The sequence below is a fragment of the Bombus vosnesenskii genome, unplaced genomic scaffold, assembly GCF_011952255.1.
Source record: "Bombus vosnesenskii isolate JDL3184/JDL3185 unplaced genomic scaffold, Bvos_JDL3184-5_v1.1 scf7180000016279, whole genome shotgun sequence".
NCBI classification, from domain to species: Eukaryota; Metazoa; Arthropoda; class Insecta; order Hymenoptera; family Apidae; genus Bombus; species Bombus vosnesenskii.
Window position 1 is genome coordinate 1,597,416 of NW_022884348.1, and position 13,134 is coordinate 1,610,549.

Below are 13,134 nucleotides of genomic sequence, written 5' to 3' on the forward strand. Positions count from 1 at the left end.
AGATCTTCGAGGTTCTTTTATCTACCAAATACAGTTTTCTTCTGACAATTATTCGTAAAATTAATATTTTTATAGTACCACATTTTTATTATTCGTGTGTTGATACAGAAAATTTAAAAAGTCTAGGAGATTTTTATTATTTTTATTAATCATTTACTTTTTCTCCTTTATTCATATATGTTAATAAAAATGGTAAAATATCAGGATATTTTTCTTTTACTAATTGTTCTAAACTCTGTATGTTGCTATTCAGTAATGATAGATCAGTGCATGGTATTAGTAGTTTGCAAACAGGTGTGGAGCGTGCCGTGAGTGCTCTATGCAAAGCGGTGTAGCCATCGACGTCTTTTAAATTAGGGTTTGCATCGAATCTCAACAATAGTTCAACGATCTCAGAGTGACTCTGCATAGCTGCTCTATGCAAAGCAGTAGCATGTCCACAACGTGTCTGCGCATTCACTGCTGCACCATTTTCTAATAAAGTATTACAAATTTTATAGTGTCCATTTCGAGCTGCGTAATGTAACGCTGTATATCCCGCAGAATCTTCTGCATCTGGTGATACACCTTTCTTCAGTAATATCTTTACACGATCCAAGTCATTATACTGTGCTGAAAATGGCATAAATATTATTAACGATATTTCAAAAAAAAAAAAAAAATAAAATAAAATAATACAATAAAAATAAAATAAATTTAATTATTTACCGGCGTACCATATACCACGTTCAAATTCCATTTCCATAAGAGACTGACTAACTCCGATATTATTACTTACGCTGCAGCATGTATTATGATCGTTACAGTTATGACCGTGCTCCATATTTGTGATAGGTCCGCTTAATTAGCGTCTGGATAATTTACCTATCATGTCATTAAAAAAGAAAAAGAATAAAAATTGTACTGAAATATTTTTTGGTAATACAAATAAGTATTATGTCATTATATATGAAAATAAATTTTAATATTTCGTAAATTATAAATGGTTGTGAAGAAGTACATAAAGAAATAGTTTTAAGTCATACTAATCATATATTCTTCAATGAATTTTCATTCACAATATGCAAAAATGTATTTCACATAGTTCACATATATGTAATTTTATAATATATATGTACATATATCGAATTCGTATATGAAAATAAGGCGCGGCTTACAAAATCGACCTCTATATATATTATAATATTATGTTTCGATTATTTTGTAATATAGTACTTCGACAATTGCTACCCATTATCTTTTCGTTTTGAAGCATGATGCTGTGCTAAGAAATATTGCCTTATCGTTTCATAAATGAATTCAATAAATACTGAGTACAGTGCAAATTCTTTTACAGCATTACATAATATTAACGCTAGTTTTGATTCCGTGTATTGTATCATAGCGTTATAAATATACACAAAAATATGACAATACAATTTTATTAAAAATTATATTGCAGATAATATAAAATAGAAAAACAATAGAAAAATTGTCCCTCTATTGCACGAAATGACTTAATATTGATACTGCATGGATTAAAAATAACGAATAAAATAAGCGTTGGTATTGTTATCATTTTTGCAACTTCTCACAATTTTATGCGTAAATGTATTTAATTTTTATGGTAAGTAATAAAATAATTGTTCAAAAAAATATTGATCTAATCGGCAAAGTATAGAAATTAGAAACTTGATTTCGTACAGTCTTATTAGTGTCACAATTGTTATCGTAAGTTCATATTAAAACAAATTGATGACATTTTGCGTTTAGTTCGATTCGAGGTTGCAAAAATGATATATGGATTTATGTATAAAACGATGTACGATTGTAGTTTTAACCTATTAAATGCCTTTTACGAATGTAATGTACGAAACTTGCTAAAATTCCTTGTGAAAATCTATTGGTACAAATATGTTCGATACAAAATATACATCCCTAAAGCAAGTTAAAAAATATTGATAAAAATTTTATAACGAAAGTGAACACACCACCTCTTATATCTACGTGTGTTCCTTGTATACAAACTTTTTATATAATTAAATAATACTTCATTCATACTGGTTTCTTAATTGGCGTGCACATTATTAAACATGCACGCATACTTTAAATACATAAGTAGTATTTTTTTCTTATAAATCGTAGTCCTGAGAATAATTGTTGATTTTATAATTCCCTTTGCAGTGTCCAAAGTATTTCAGCTTCTCCTGTGCTACAGATAACTCGATATCCTAATTCTGCCAGGGCGTTAATGATGGAAAAAGGTGGTCCTGCAATAAATTTTATTGCACAAATTAAGAAAAATATTCTATGATTTACAAATATACGATGCAATAAGACATACCAATGCTGAATTTCTATAAAATATTTCAATATAACATCTTCATTTCGACAATAACATATCAATGTTATTTGTAAATTTAATGTATAACATTTTACAGATATAATGTTTTTTTATCGGAAATCCAAAGCAATTCCAATTACTAAATATATAGCAAATATGACAAACAAGGAAATCTAAATTATAAATCTATTTTTACCAACATATCACTATTTTTATTATTAGCTTGCAGAGATATATAAAATGTAGGTATAATTAAAAAATTAACCGAAGCAATTTTCACGTATAGGACTTATATACTATATTTTCGCAAATTCTGCTACAAAAAAACAGAGTTAGAAATATTTTCGGTAAAAAGTTTAATTAAACGCGTAAAAATACAGTTATTCTGTAAAAAAGATGTTTTGAAAATGGTTGATGGTAACCTTTGATCATAGTACCGTTGACCACATCTGATCCAGAGTTTGGAAAACGCTTTGAAAGAGCCAAAATTTCATCCGAATTTAAACCGAAGACAACGCAATCATTCGCAAACGGCGAGGCTTTTACGCCAACGTAATAGTAATTCTCATCATCATTCACTTCATTGGCTAATTTTCCGACACTTGTATTCACTGATTGCGACATTGTTGAGCTAAAGAGGATTGTTAAACTTCGTTGTCTTTTACTGTCAAAAGAAAAATGTTGCTTCTAGAATGCTGTTGGGAAAAATATAAACATATTTTGTAACTCCCTCATTTTCTCTTTTAAGAGAAAATCCTATTATTTAACTACCAAGTCTTATATAATATAAATAATATTATATACAATGCAAGTACATCTAATTTTATAAGCAAAAAGAAACAATATTTTTATCTTGGCAAAAATATATCTACTTTTACATTTTTCTACTACTCATTTATGCTAAATTAAGACAATGAAAGAAACTAATTTTTCCCAGAAATATCGATAAAAAAGTTTTATCTCAAATTTGTTTATATAATATTAATCAGTATGTTGTAATAAAGTGATATTGAATTTAAATAAATAAAGAGATAGAAATAAATTATTTAATAAAAAATGTAATATACCAGAGGAAAAAACAAGTTATTACATATACGTAATTTATAGTAATTAAAATTTGAATTACAAAATCTAAATAGTTATGCTCAAATGTGTTTGGAATTGAAAATGTTTATATTTTTTAAATATATACTCAATAACTCTTTATGATGATATTTGTGAGTTTCCACATTTTGTTGGAATTAAATATCCTGTTTAATATACTGCTTGAAAATATTATATAAAATATATACAAAATACTTCCTTCTACAAATATAAAAAGGAATTATATTTCATTCTAAATGGATAATATATTATTTTACATTCTCTTTATCATCTACTCATATTTGATTAAGAATAATCTTGAGTATAAAAACGTTTTAGATTATTATGCAAGAATATAATGGTATTATTCATTATCAATAGGTAAAATTCATTATTTACAATTAGACTATATGTGAAACTGTCTTTATTCTACTCTGTTCAGTCAAATGTCTTTCCCGTTCTTCTTTAAGTTGCATCATACGAGTTTCATGAGCCCAACGAACTTCAGTTTGAAGTTTATCTCTCTCATATTCCCATTGAAATCTTTCTAGTTCCAAGGCTTTACGCTGTACTTCTAATTCTGCAGCTCTTCTTAAGGCACGTCTTTCTAATAACTGTTCTTGATATATTTTATTTTGTAAGGGTAAACAATCTGATGTTTGTACAGAAGAAACAGCTGATATTCTTCTAGGATTATATGACTTTCTTTGGTGAACTGAACTTGATCGTTCTTGAGATCCAGCTACACAAAATTTTTAAAAACATTTAAAAAATCTGTCCTAGATAATTATTTGAGAATTAGTTGCATAATTGTATCCAATCTAATAATAACTCCAAAATAAGATTATAGATTAAATGTTTCATAAATATCCTTTTTCTTCAAATTACCAGCTGCAATTGTTTCTATATCATTTTCACTTGTTTCCCAATTCCTACTAACTAATCTTGTATCTGTATCATGATTTTTAACCGCATTACCCTGATTTACCCAATTTTGTTCATTATTATGCATTACTAAATCCATATTTTGCTGTATTGCATTAGATGTATCAACTAAATATGACTGATTTTTATAATTCCAATCATCTAAATCTTCTAACTCCGTATCTGTAATGTTCTGATCTACCGAAGATTCTTGTTTTGGCCATCCATCGTTCATTTTATTGTCAAGATTATTAGCTTTATGCCTCTTGTTATGAGCTACTTGTATAAATTGTTGTCTGACATCTTCTGGACACTTTGGACATTTTTCCATATGTCGTTCCATACGAGTAGCATTTTGAATGTATGATTGATTACAAAACTTACAAAATGCAATCACTTGAGATCCTAACATTTTTTTATTATAGTAGTTCCACACAATTCCTCGTTTTTTAACCATCGTTTCTTTTTTAAGTTTTACAACATAGTTTCCCTTTAACTACATATGTTTTATTTATTTTATATTTATAAAATTTTTAGTTTTTAACATAAATAGTTAACTGTGGTTTAATATAATAAAAATATAAAATTTTTGTATAAAACATCATTTATATATTATTTTATTAATTTTTTTTTATACGGAATCAAAACTAAAATACATAATGTTCGCATAAGGAAATAAGTATAAAAATTAAAGATGAAAATATTGATTTACAACATAGTTAAATGTTATACACAAAATTATACTATTAGCACAGCATCAAAAGTTTAAAATTAAGATACTAACAATTTTATAAAATTTACAAAATATAGTGCTTGTTTAAAAAATTAATAGATGTACACATTGTTCTTTCTAATATCCAGGTAGATACTATATATATAAATTACTAAGATTATACACCTTTTATATATCATTGAAGCAATTGAATGTAATTTTTCAAAATCATTTTTGTTATTAATCATTTACCAAAGAAAATTATATACAACAAAACTTTCACACGCACATAATAAAAATCAATAGAAGTTCGTAATGTCGATGAAAGTTCTTAGCTTATGCAAGAGCGAAAGTTTTAAACGAATGTCACATTAAATGACGAACAATATATACCACTGTTAGATAAAATATCTACAACGTATCTGATGATCAAATTTAAACGTCAGCAGCCACTAATCACATAACCTTCGTAAGAACCGTACTTGTGTTTGTTGCCATCCTTATAAAAATAATACAGTAGATAACGAATATCTTGAATTTTATATTTCCCTCTCTTTTTCTTTTGTTATGATTTATATATATGAAATATATATAAAAAATCCATATAATTTAATTAAACACAATAATTCTATAATCAGACTTGCATAAAATATTTTCTACAAACAAAACATTGAAACGTTTTGAAAGTAAAGAATCTAACAGAAAAGTTCGAAAATAAATACACAAATTAGTAATCAAGTGCAATTCGTACAAACTTTTTAATACATCACATTTATCTTTAATTACATATTTTTCTAACTAACTAGAAACGTTGTATATAAGAAAATTCTATTATAATATTTCATCTATAAAAAAATAAAGAAATATTTACTGTAATATAAGTATTGTTACGATATTATTCTTTACATACATATATATTTGATAATTTTCTTTCCTCTTGCATTTATAGTTTATGTAATAAACCAAACTTATGTAAAAATAAAAATTATAAATTCATATAATTTTTTAATTACACTTTATATTTTTAATTTTCATCTTGAAAGATAAAAATACTGTTTCTTAGAATAATAAGAAGTGTTAAATTTTTTAATGCAAGTAAACTGTAAATGTTTGTTATCACATAATTATTAGTAAAAATAAATTAATCACTACAAAATCATACCTGTCTTAATAACAGGTTCAGGTTCAGGTTCAGAAAAATCTTTTCTCATAGTCCACATGTACTCATTATAATCTTGTTTAACACTTGTACTTGAAGATGCTACGACTTTGTAACCAAGAACTTCTAAAGCAGTTAATATTACACAAGGATGTTGCAAATACACTATTGTCGAATCATCACAATATCCCCCAGAAGCAAAACGACTCAGTTGTTCTATATCTGATGCTATAACATACGTGAATAATATCTTACGTTTTCAACGTAATTTTGTTCTAACTTTTACGTAAATTACATTTAAAAACTAAGAATTATAAAAACCACACGTTCTTAATCATACGAACTCAGCTGAAAGGTAATATAATTAATCTTACTTGTGGTCTATCTACGCGATAATTATTATCAATTTATCGCGAAGTAGCATTGATAGGGGTATCGTTTTACTCAAAACTATGGAATAAGAGTTTCACTTATGAGCAACATCGTAATTTACTTGAAGCAATATAAATAAAAAATACATTTTTGTTTCCAAATTTTTCAAATTGAAACAAAACAATTTGAAGTAAACCAATACGTTTCTATAAACTGTGTAATCAATGTATTAATACATTTATATTCTACCAATCACTTCATATTATACATCTTTCTTTACCCAGATTTCAATAAACATATTAGTATAAATGGTAATTAGTTAATTAAGGAATTAATTTATTAACATACGTATTGAGAAAGAAATAATGTCTTAATATATAAATGTATATTTTTTATTATGACACTTTATATTTGAATATTATATCTTTCACTTTTTAGAATGTTTTTATTTAACTTTTTTCTCTAATAAATGTCAAATATGGTATGATTTTTATATTGTCATAACTTGAATAATACTAATTTTACAAAAATTATTATTATTACTATGTAGCGATATAACTATGTATTTCATAAAAAAGAACATTTATTTACTCTATAAAACATAGTAGCCATTAGAAATTTTGTAGAAGAAAATAAAATATTTAATATACAATTATAATAAAAATAAGGTAGAGGAAGAAGAAGAAAGAGAAGAAGGAGACAAAGATACAAATACTCAACTTTCATTTTTATAAAAAATCAATGGATATGTAAATCCATTAACAACTTATTTTATCTTTAAATATATCATATTTCACTTTCTAAAATATTACCTTTTTAAGTATAAATGAATACATATTATCATGAAATAAAACAAAAATATGTGACGTATATAAGTGTGCTCATGTATTCTGTTAATATAACATGCTACACACGTATTATAAGAAGCAAAAACTGCATGTAGAAAATATCAACTAAGTAGCAACAAAGTAACATTTATTTTATAAATTACCATTACATAAATAAATTAAATATGAGTATATTAAATGTTTAAGCTCTAAAATAAAAGATAGTACCTTTAAGACCTGATACTAGAACTCTCCATGGGTATCTATGACCATACGATGCAAGATTACCACGTACTAAAATGTATGGCATCTGTAATGTTATTCTAAAACAAATTTTATTTACTAAATATTTAAACTACATATATATATATATATATATATATATATATATATATATATATATAAACTTAATATTTCATAACAACAATTATTGGATGTAATAATGCATTTTTAGTGAATGTATATGGCATATACTGAAATTCCAAAAATATATAACACAATGTTTACATATATATGTTACATATAATTACATTACAACAAAAGATGGAAGTCAATCATCCTTTAATAACTAAAATTTATTTATTAATGTTTATAATTGAGATTTTAAAACATGTTAAATTGATGTACAGGCTATGTAAAAGAAAATACTTGTGATTAATCTTATAGAAATTTAATAAACAAATATTTTTTGTTTACATTTAGAAAAAGATCTTTATTATTATTTCTCAGAATTTCAATGTACCATTTTTTGATACATAATGCATAATGCACAAATAGCGCAAAAAGGATTTATTATATATTTCTTATGTACACATACATATTTATAATATATATAATAAATGAACAACAAAACGAATCTAAATATAATAAATTCCTAATAAATATTATTGACAAGCGATTATTATGATGTCTTGTTATCATTATTATTCGTCAATCTTTTATTCTAGAATTATTGTTAAATAAATCTTACTAAATTAGAAGCTCTCACCTGTTAACACATACGGAATTTAATTCACCGATACTACTCTTAACCAAAAATATTCTTATATTTTATTAATAATTATTAAGAGTAACGAAGCAAACAAACAAACTGATGTATTAAGCACTGTTAAGATTTTCAGACTTGCAAGGTATTTTACACGGGATTATTTTAAACATAAGTCTCAACCATCAAACAATAGGTACATAACACAACATTTGCAAGTTACGAAAGTGCGCATATTCTAACTACAACCTACAACTAGTATTAACATATTTACATTACAAATCCCAATACTGTTCAAATGACTAACATTTGGGTGGTTTCTCAATTAGGCTTATTCGCATTATTTATTATGTATTTAAATGCATTAAAATTTTACGATGGTTGGATAGTACTTCATACTCAAACAAAAATTTTCCGATAATCCTTTTGATTTGCTAATTTTGGTTTCTGTGTTTCATGTTCTCAAAAAAAATATTTTTTACTTTTAGAATTTATATGAATTTATTAACTTATCAATCAATTAACATAATTTATGATTAAAACAAACAAAATAACCAAATGCAGTAACTAACAATGCGTTACTTATATGAAAATTATATTTTAATTTTTACATTTAATGTAATTTGTATAAAATTGTACCAAGAATTTACAAATATATCAAACTTAAATAAAAGGACGATTAAATATTTTAAATAATACTGTTATATATATATATACTTCAATACAATAGTTATTGTAACAATAATTTTTGTATTATATCAAAACTATCTTTGACAAATATTATGTGCCCAATTAGGATTATGATTTCGAAAATTAGGATTTTAATTTTAAAATGTTATTATATTTTGTCATTAAAATATATAGACATTTATTATTTGTTTAGTAAAACTAACTGATGTTGAGACAGAGCAAAATACCAATCAATATCTTTGTTTCAAAAGAACTGGTATGCGGTTGGTTTGTATACATAGCTTTAGTAGGAGTAATAGGAGTATTATGCTTCTATATTTGGTACATAGAACTCATGTTAATATGAAATTCTAAAACATTGTTTTACGGAATAAGGAGAATATTTTGATTAATAGTGCTATGGCATTTTGAAATACGCTAGAATTTGTATGTACCCATATATATGTATAGAATTACTGCCATAATGGTCAAATGATATCTATCTTTATTCATCTTTCTATGGTTTAACAAAATTATATATTCGGAAACATTACTGTTACAATTAGAGATATTACTTATATTCGTCGTAATAGTTAAATAACACTATTAATATTAAAGTTGCAACGAACGAGTGTAGGTTAATAACTAGAATTGTTAAAAAATAGTGACAGGTGGTTTGACGTTTATTCGCCGCCATCGTTATTAGCGACAGTGATCTGCCATATTGCGCGTGATATAAAGAATCGTAATTTATAATACATTTACGGTGTTACGCTTGTTACCTGTACATCTAGTACGAGAATTTATTGTTTATGTAGTAATAACATTTTAACGAAATCCTTGTAATTCAGTTTGTGGGAAAACATTCCACAGTAGTGAACTACAAAACGGTGAGTAGACAATGCATTGTTGACATCAGAAACTTTTTTTAGTGAACAGTTGTCATCAGGAAATTGAGTTTTTATTGCTTGTATTTATAAATTCAGAACTGGTATTATCATACTTTATTATTTGACAATTTATAATTTTTCCAACATTTTCAACCAATAATGATAATTGTCATTTAAGCAATTATGTATTACTTTATCATTAATGTTTTGTTAAAAAACATCTGAATAAACATGTAAAAATCATTATTGTCTTCATATTATATTTTATTTTTACACAAGTATCTACAAAATGATATTTTACTAGAATAATTATATTTAATGTAGTATTACTTAACATATGTAATATTTCCATGCATTTATTTGTCACCAATTAAATATTTATTAGCAGTTCATAATCATAATAAAATTATTTTAATAAAATATAATAATTTATAATTTGTTATAATGTTTTTTTAGCATAGGCTTTTGTCAAACATATTGATACTACAACTATGCCAATTATGGTATAATGTACATAGTTGTGTTTGTCATTTATGTATATAGTATCATCATTTGTTGTAATTTGTATTATATTCTTATTTATGTGTTTTGTTATCATATATTCTTGCTATGCCAGATGTTCAATAAACTTCATTGCGGATCTGATATTTGTCATACTTTAATATCTCTGTATAAATAAATTAATAAATAAAATATATTTCATATAAATTGATACAAAAATTAAAAGTTTGTAAATTATATATTTACAGATAAAAAATGTCAACTGGACCATATAATTACTCTTATATCTTCAAATATATTATTATAGGAGATATGGGAGTAGGAAAATCATGTTTATTGCATCAATTTACAGAAAAAAAATGTAAGTTAAAAAAACAAATAAGATAGTAAAAACAAGTCTCAATTTGTAATTTCTCTAACAAATTAATTATATAGTTTTATTGTACTTAGAATAAATCTTTTTATTTAAAAACTTTTTATATTCATATCATCACATATAAAATGACATAGAAAATTTTCCTCTACTGTAGTTATGGCAGACTGTCCACATACTATTGGCGTTGAATTTGGGACGAGAATCATTGAAGTTGCAGGACAAAAAATAAAATTACAAATATGGGACACTGCTGGTCAAGAACGTTTTAGGGCAGTTACTAGGTATATGCTTTTATAATAATTAAATTGTACCATTTTTAATAAAGAGGCTATATAATATATACATATGTATACATTATAGATCTTATTACCGAGGTGCAGCTGGAGCATTAATGGTCTATGATATAACTCGTCGTTCAACTTATAATCATCTTAGCAGCTGGCTTACAGATACAAGGAATTTAACAAATCCAAGCACTGTATGCAAAATATGATATTTTACATAATGGTATTTACGTCTGTAAAGTGTAACTACATTGATGCAGAACTGTTGAATGATGTATTTCTCATACTCTATAAATAACAGGTTTATATTATATATGTAACAAACAATTTTACATATTATATTTATAGGTTATATTTTTAATTGGAAATAAAAGTGACCTGGAAGGTCAACGAGATGTTACTTATGAGGAAGCAAAACAATTTGCTGATGAAAATGGTCTTATGTTTGTAGAAGCTAGTGCAAAAACGTAAGTCAATAATTAGGTGATTAGTTTGAACATAAGGGCATTAAATTTAAATTATGCAGTTAAAGTATAAATACATAGACGAATTATATAATTAGAAAATATTTAAATTTATGACTTTTTTATCAGAGGGCACAATGTTGAAGAGGCTTTTTTGGAAACAGCAAAAAAGATATTCCAAAGTATACAAGATGGCCGGTCAGTAAATTCGATTTCTTTGTGCCTAACACATATTACTGAAATAACGTGGTTGATCATATTTCGTTCTTTTGAAAATTTTCATATTATAATTTATTTGCATATAGTTTGGACTTGAATGCTGCCGAATCTGGAGTTCAACATAATCCGAGTCAACCAGGTCGTACTAATCTTCAAGGTGTATCTAATGAACAACAGGGTGGAAAGGATTCCTGCTCTTGTTAGGTCTTTATTTGTTTGTATATAGAAACATGAATTCATCGGTACTATTGATGCATATATGATTTATACTAAGTATAGTAAGCAAATAGTCTCCTGTCTTTATCCCTTTACCTTTGATATGTCAAATCTATTCCATGAAAAGAATGTCACTTTTTTTCTAGTTAGACTTAATTTTCAGAAATGAAGTACAGATCAATGATTTAGTCTACATATGCATATAAATTGTACTGATAACAATGATTCTGTATTAACACTGAAATTGATATTTCAGTGTTAAAGCTTTTCTATGGTTATTGTAATTTGCATACATGCAAATATTATTGCATAGGTCGTATACTTTATTGCGTAAAAAATTTAATATTAGACAATATGTTGTATTCACAAATCTTATAGTACATTGTGTACAAGGTGCATTGTACTAAACATTTACTTAATCACAAGAAAATATGATAAATATGAATGTGACACAGCCAAATATTTACCATTGTAAATTAAATATGTGTAACAAGATTAAGCACGTTTGATCGTGTTTGTTATCTAATTTGCAGTTTGAAAGCTATTGTACTATAAGCTTAAGTGCAAAAGATTGTTGGTAACACATCCAAACTTCTCAACAGCATCAAAGAGTTGTCACAAAATGGCATAATGAAATAGAATTAATGTCAACTCTGGTGTTCCATATAACTACAACCCCATTTTCATATCATACAAAGCATATAAACTGCTAATGTAAAGTTAAATATAACTTTTATTTTCTGCTTGAAAAACATTTTAATTTCCAAGTGTTTTGGAATGGTCCATGTTTCCAATTTGATAAGAAGAAAATTTATATTGTTATGATTACTATTATTTCAAAGATTTTAAACAATTAGTGTTTTCAAAAGGATAGATTTTTTAATATTCTATTATATTATATCAATCAATATCGTTTTCACAACTGCTAAAATGAAGTAATGTACAGTTGACACGTATCTCAAATTTTTATCCATATTTCATGTTTTGTTAATTTTTAAGAAAGGTTAGAAGAAATGTTATCTGAAAAATTTATTATTTTTTGTACTTTGATTGACAGCTATATTGTACCTAGCAATAGCCCTAACATATTTTTCAAAATCAATTTTACATACCAATCCCGACTAAAATAA

General features: G+C 25.6%; 4 protein-coding genes across 5 annotated transcripts; 1 reads left to right on the top strand and 3 right to left on the bottom strand.

The window, feature by feature from the left end:
* Positions 1–129: 129 nt before the first annotated feature.
* On the bottom strand, positions 130–858 carry LOC117242796 (ankyrin repeat domain-containing protein 39). Its single transcript, XM_033509728.1, has 2 exons — positions 709–858; positions 130–612 (listed from the first exon to the last, which is right to left on the bottom strand). Exons 1-2 carry the CDS (start codon positions 821–823, stop codon positions 146–148), a joined length of 582 nt encoding a protein of 193 aa, XP_033365619.1. The 5' UTR covers positions 824–858; the 3' UTR covers positions 130–145.
* Positions 778–8,725, bottom strand: LOC117242797. 2 transcript variants are annotated; one of them, XM_033509731.1, is made up of 4 exons: positions 8,389–8,725; positions 7,629–7,723; positions 6,205–6,429; positions 778–864 (listed from the first exon to the last, which is right to left on the bottom strand). In XM_033509731.1, exons 2-4 carry the CDS (start codon positions 7,708–7,710, stop codon positions 845–847), a joined length of 327 nt encoding a protein of 108 aa, XP_033365622.1. In that variant the 5' UTR covers positions 7,711–7,723; positions 8,389–8,725; the 3' UTR covers positions 778–844. The 2 variants fall into 2 exon arrangements, with proteins under 2 accessions (XP_033365622.1, XP_033365620.1); XM_033509729.1 differs by lacking the exon at positions 778–864 and adding an exon at positions 2,919–2,987 and having other exon boundaries at positions 8,389–8,707.
* LOC117242795 lies at positions 2,919–4,822 on the bottom strand. Its single transcript, XM_033509727.1, has 3 exons — positions 4,295–4,822; positions 3,806–4,148; positions 2,919–3,018 (listed from the first exon to the last, which is right to left on the bottom strand). Exons 1-2 carry the CDS (start codon positions 4,785–4,787, stop codon positions 3,808–3,810), a joined length of 834 nt encoding a protein of 277 aa, XP_033365618.1. The 5' UTR covers positions 4,788–4,822; the 3' UTR covers positions 2,919–3,018; positions 3,806–3,807.
* An 828-nt stretch (positions 8,726–9,553) lies between the features above and the next one.
* Positions 9,554–12,758, top strand: LOC117242778 (ras-related protein Rab-14). Its single transcript, XM_033509702.1, has 7 exons — positions 9,554–9,944; positions 10,694–10,806; positions 10,976–11,102; positions 11,182–11,299; positions 11,454–11,572; positions 11,699–11,767; positions 11,875–12,758. The coding sequence occupies exons 2-7, from the start codon at positions 10,701–10,703 to the stop codon at positions 11,990–11,992; spliced, it is 657 nt and encodes a 218-aa protein (XP_033365593.1). The 5' UTR covers positions 9,554–9,944; positions 10,694–10,700; the 3' UTR covers positions 11,993–12,758.
* Positions 12,759–13,134: the final 376 nt, after the last annotated feature.

Coding starts and splice junctions, on each gene's coding strand:
- LOC117242796 (XM_033509728.1), bottom strand. CDS start 823: ATGGAGCACGGTCATAACTGTAACGATCATAATACATGCTGCAGCGTA. Junction 613..708: donor ACGTGGTATATGGTACGCCG/GTAAATAATTAA, acceptor TGCCATTTTCAG/CACAGTATAATGACTTGGAT.
- LOC117242795 (XM_033509727.1), bottom strand. CDS start 4,787: ATGGTTAAAAAACGAGGAATTGTGTGGAACTACTATAATAAAAAAATG. Junction 4,149..4,294: donor TATAGAAACAATTGCAGCTG/GTAATTTGAAGA, acceptor AATTTTGTGTAG/CTGGATCTCAAGAACGATCA.
- LOC117242797 (XM_033509731.1), bottom strand. CDS start 7,710: ATGCCATACATTTTAGTACGTGGTAATCTTGCATCGTATGGTCATAGA. Junction 6,430..7,628: donor TCTAGTATCAGGTCTTAAAG/GTACTATCTTTT, acceptor CGTATGTTATAG/CATCAGATATAGAACAACTG. Junction 865..6,204: donor TGAACCTGTTATTAAGACAG/GTATGATTTTGT, acceptor ATGACATGATAG/GTAAATTATCCAGACGCTAA.
- LOC117242778 (XM_033509702.1), top strand. CDS start 10,701: ATGTCAACTGGACCATATAATTACTCTTATATCTTCAAATATATTATT. Junction 11,300..11,453: donor ATTTAACAAATCCAAGCACT/GTATGCAAAATA, acceptor TTATATTTATAG/GTTATATTTTTAATTGGAAA. Junction 11,573..11,698: donor GTAGAAGCTAGTGCAAAAAC/GTAAGTCAATAA, acceptor CTTTTTTATCAG/AGGGCACAATGTTGAAGAGG.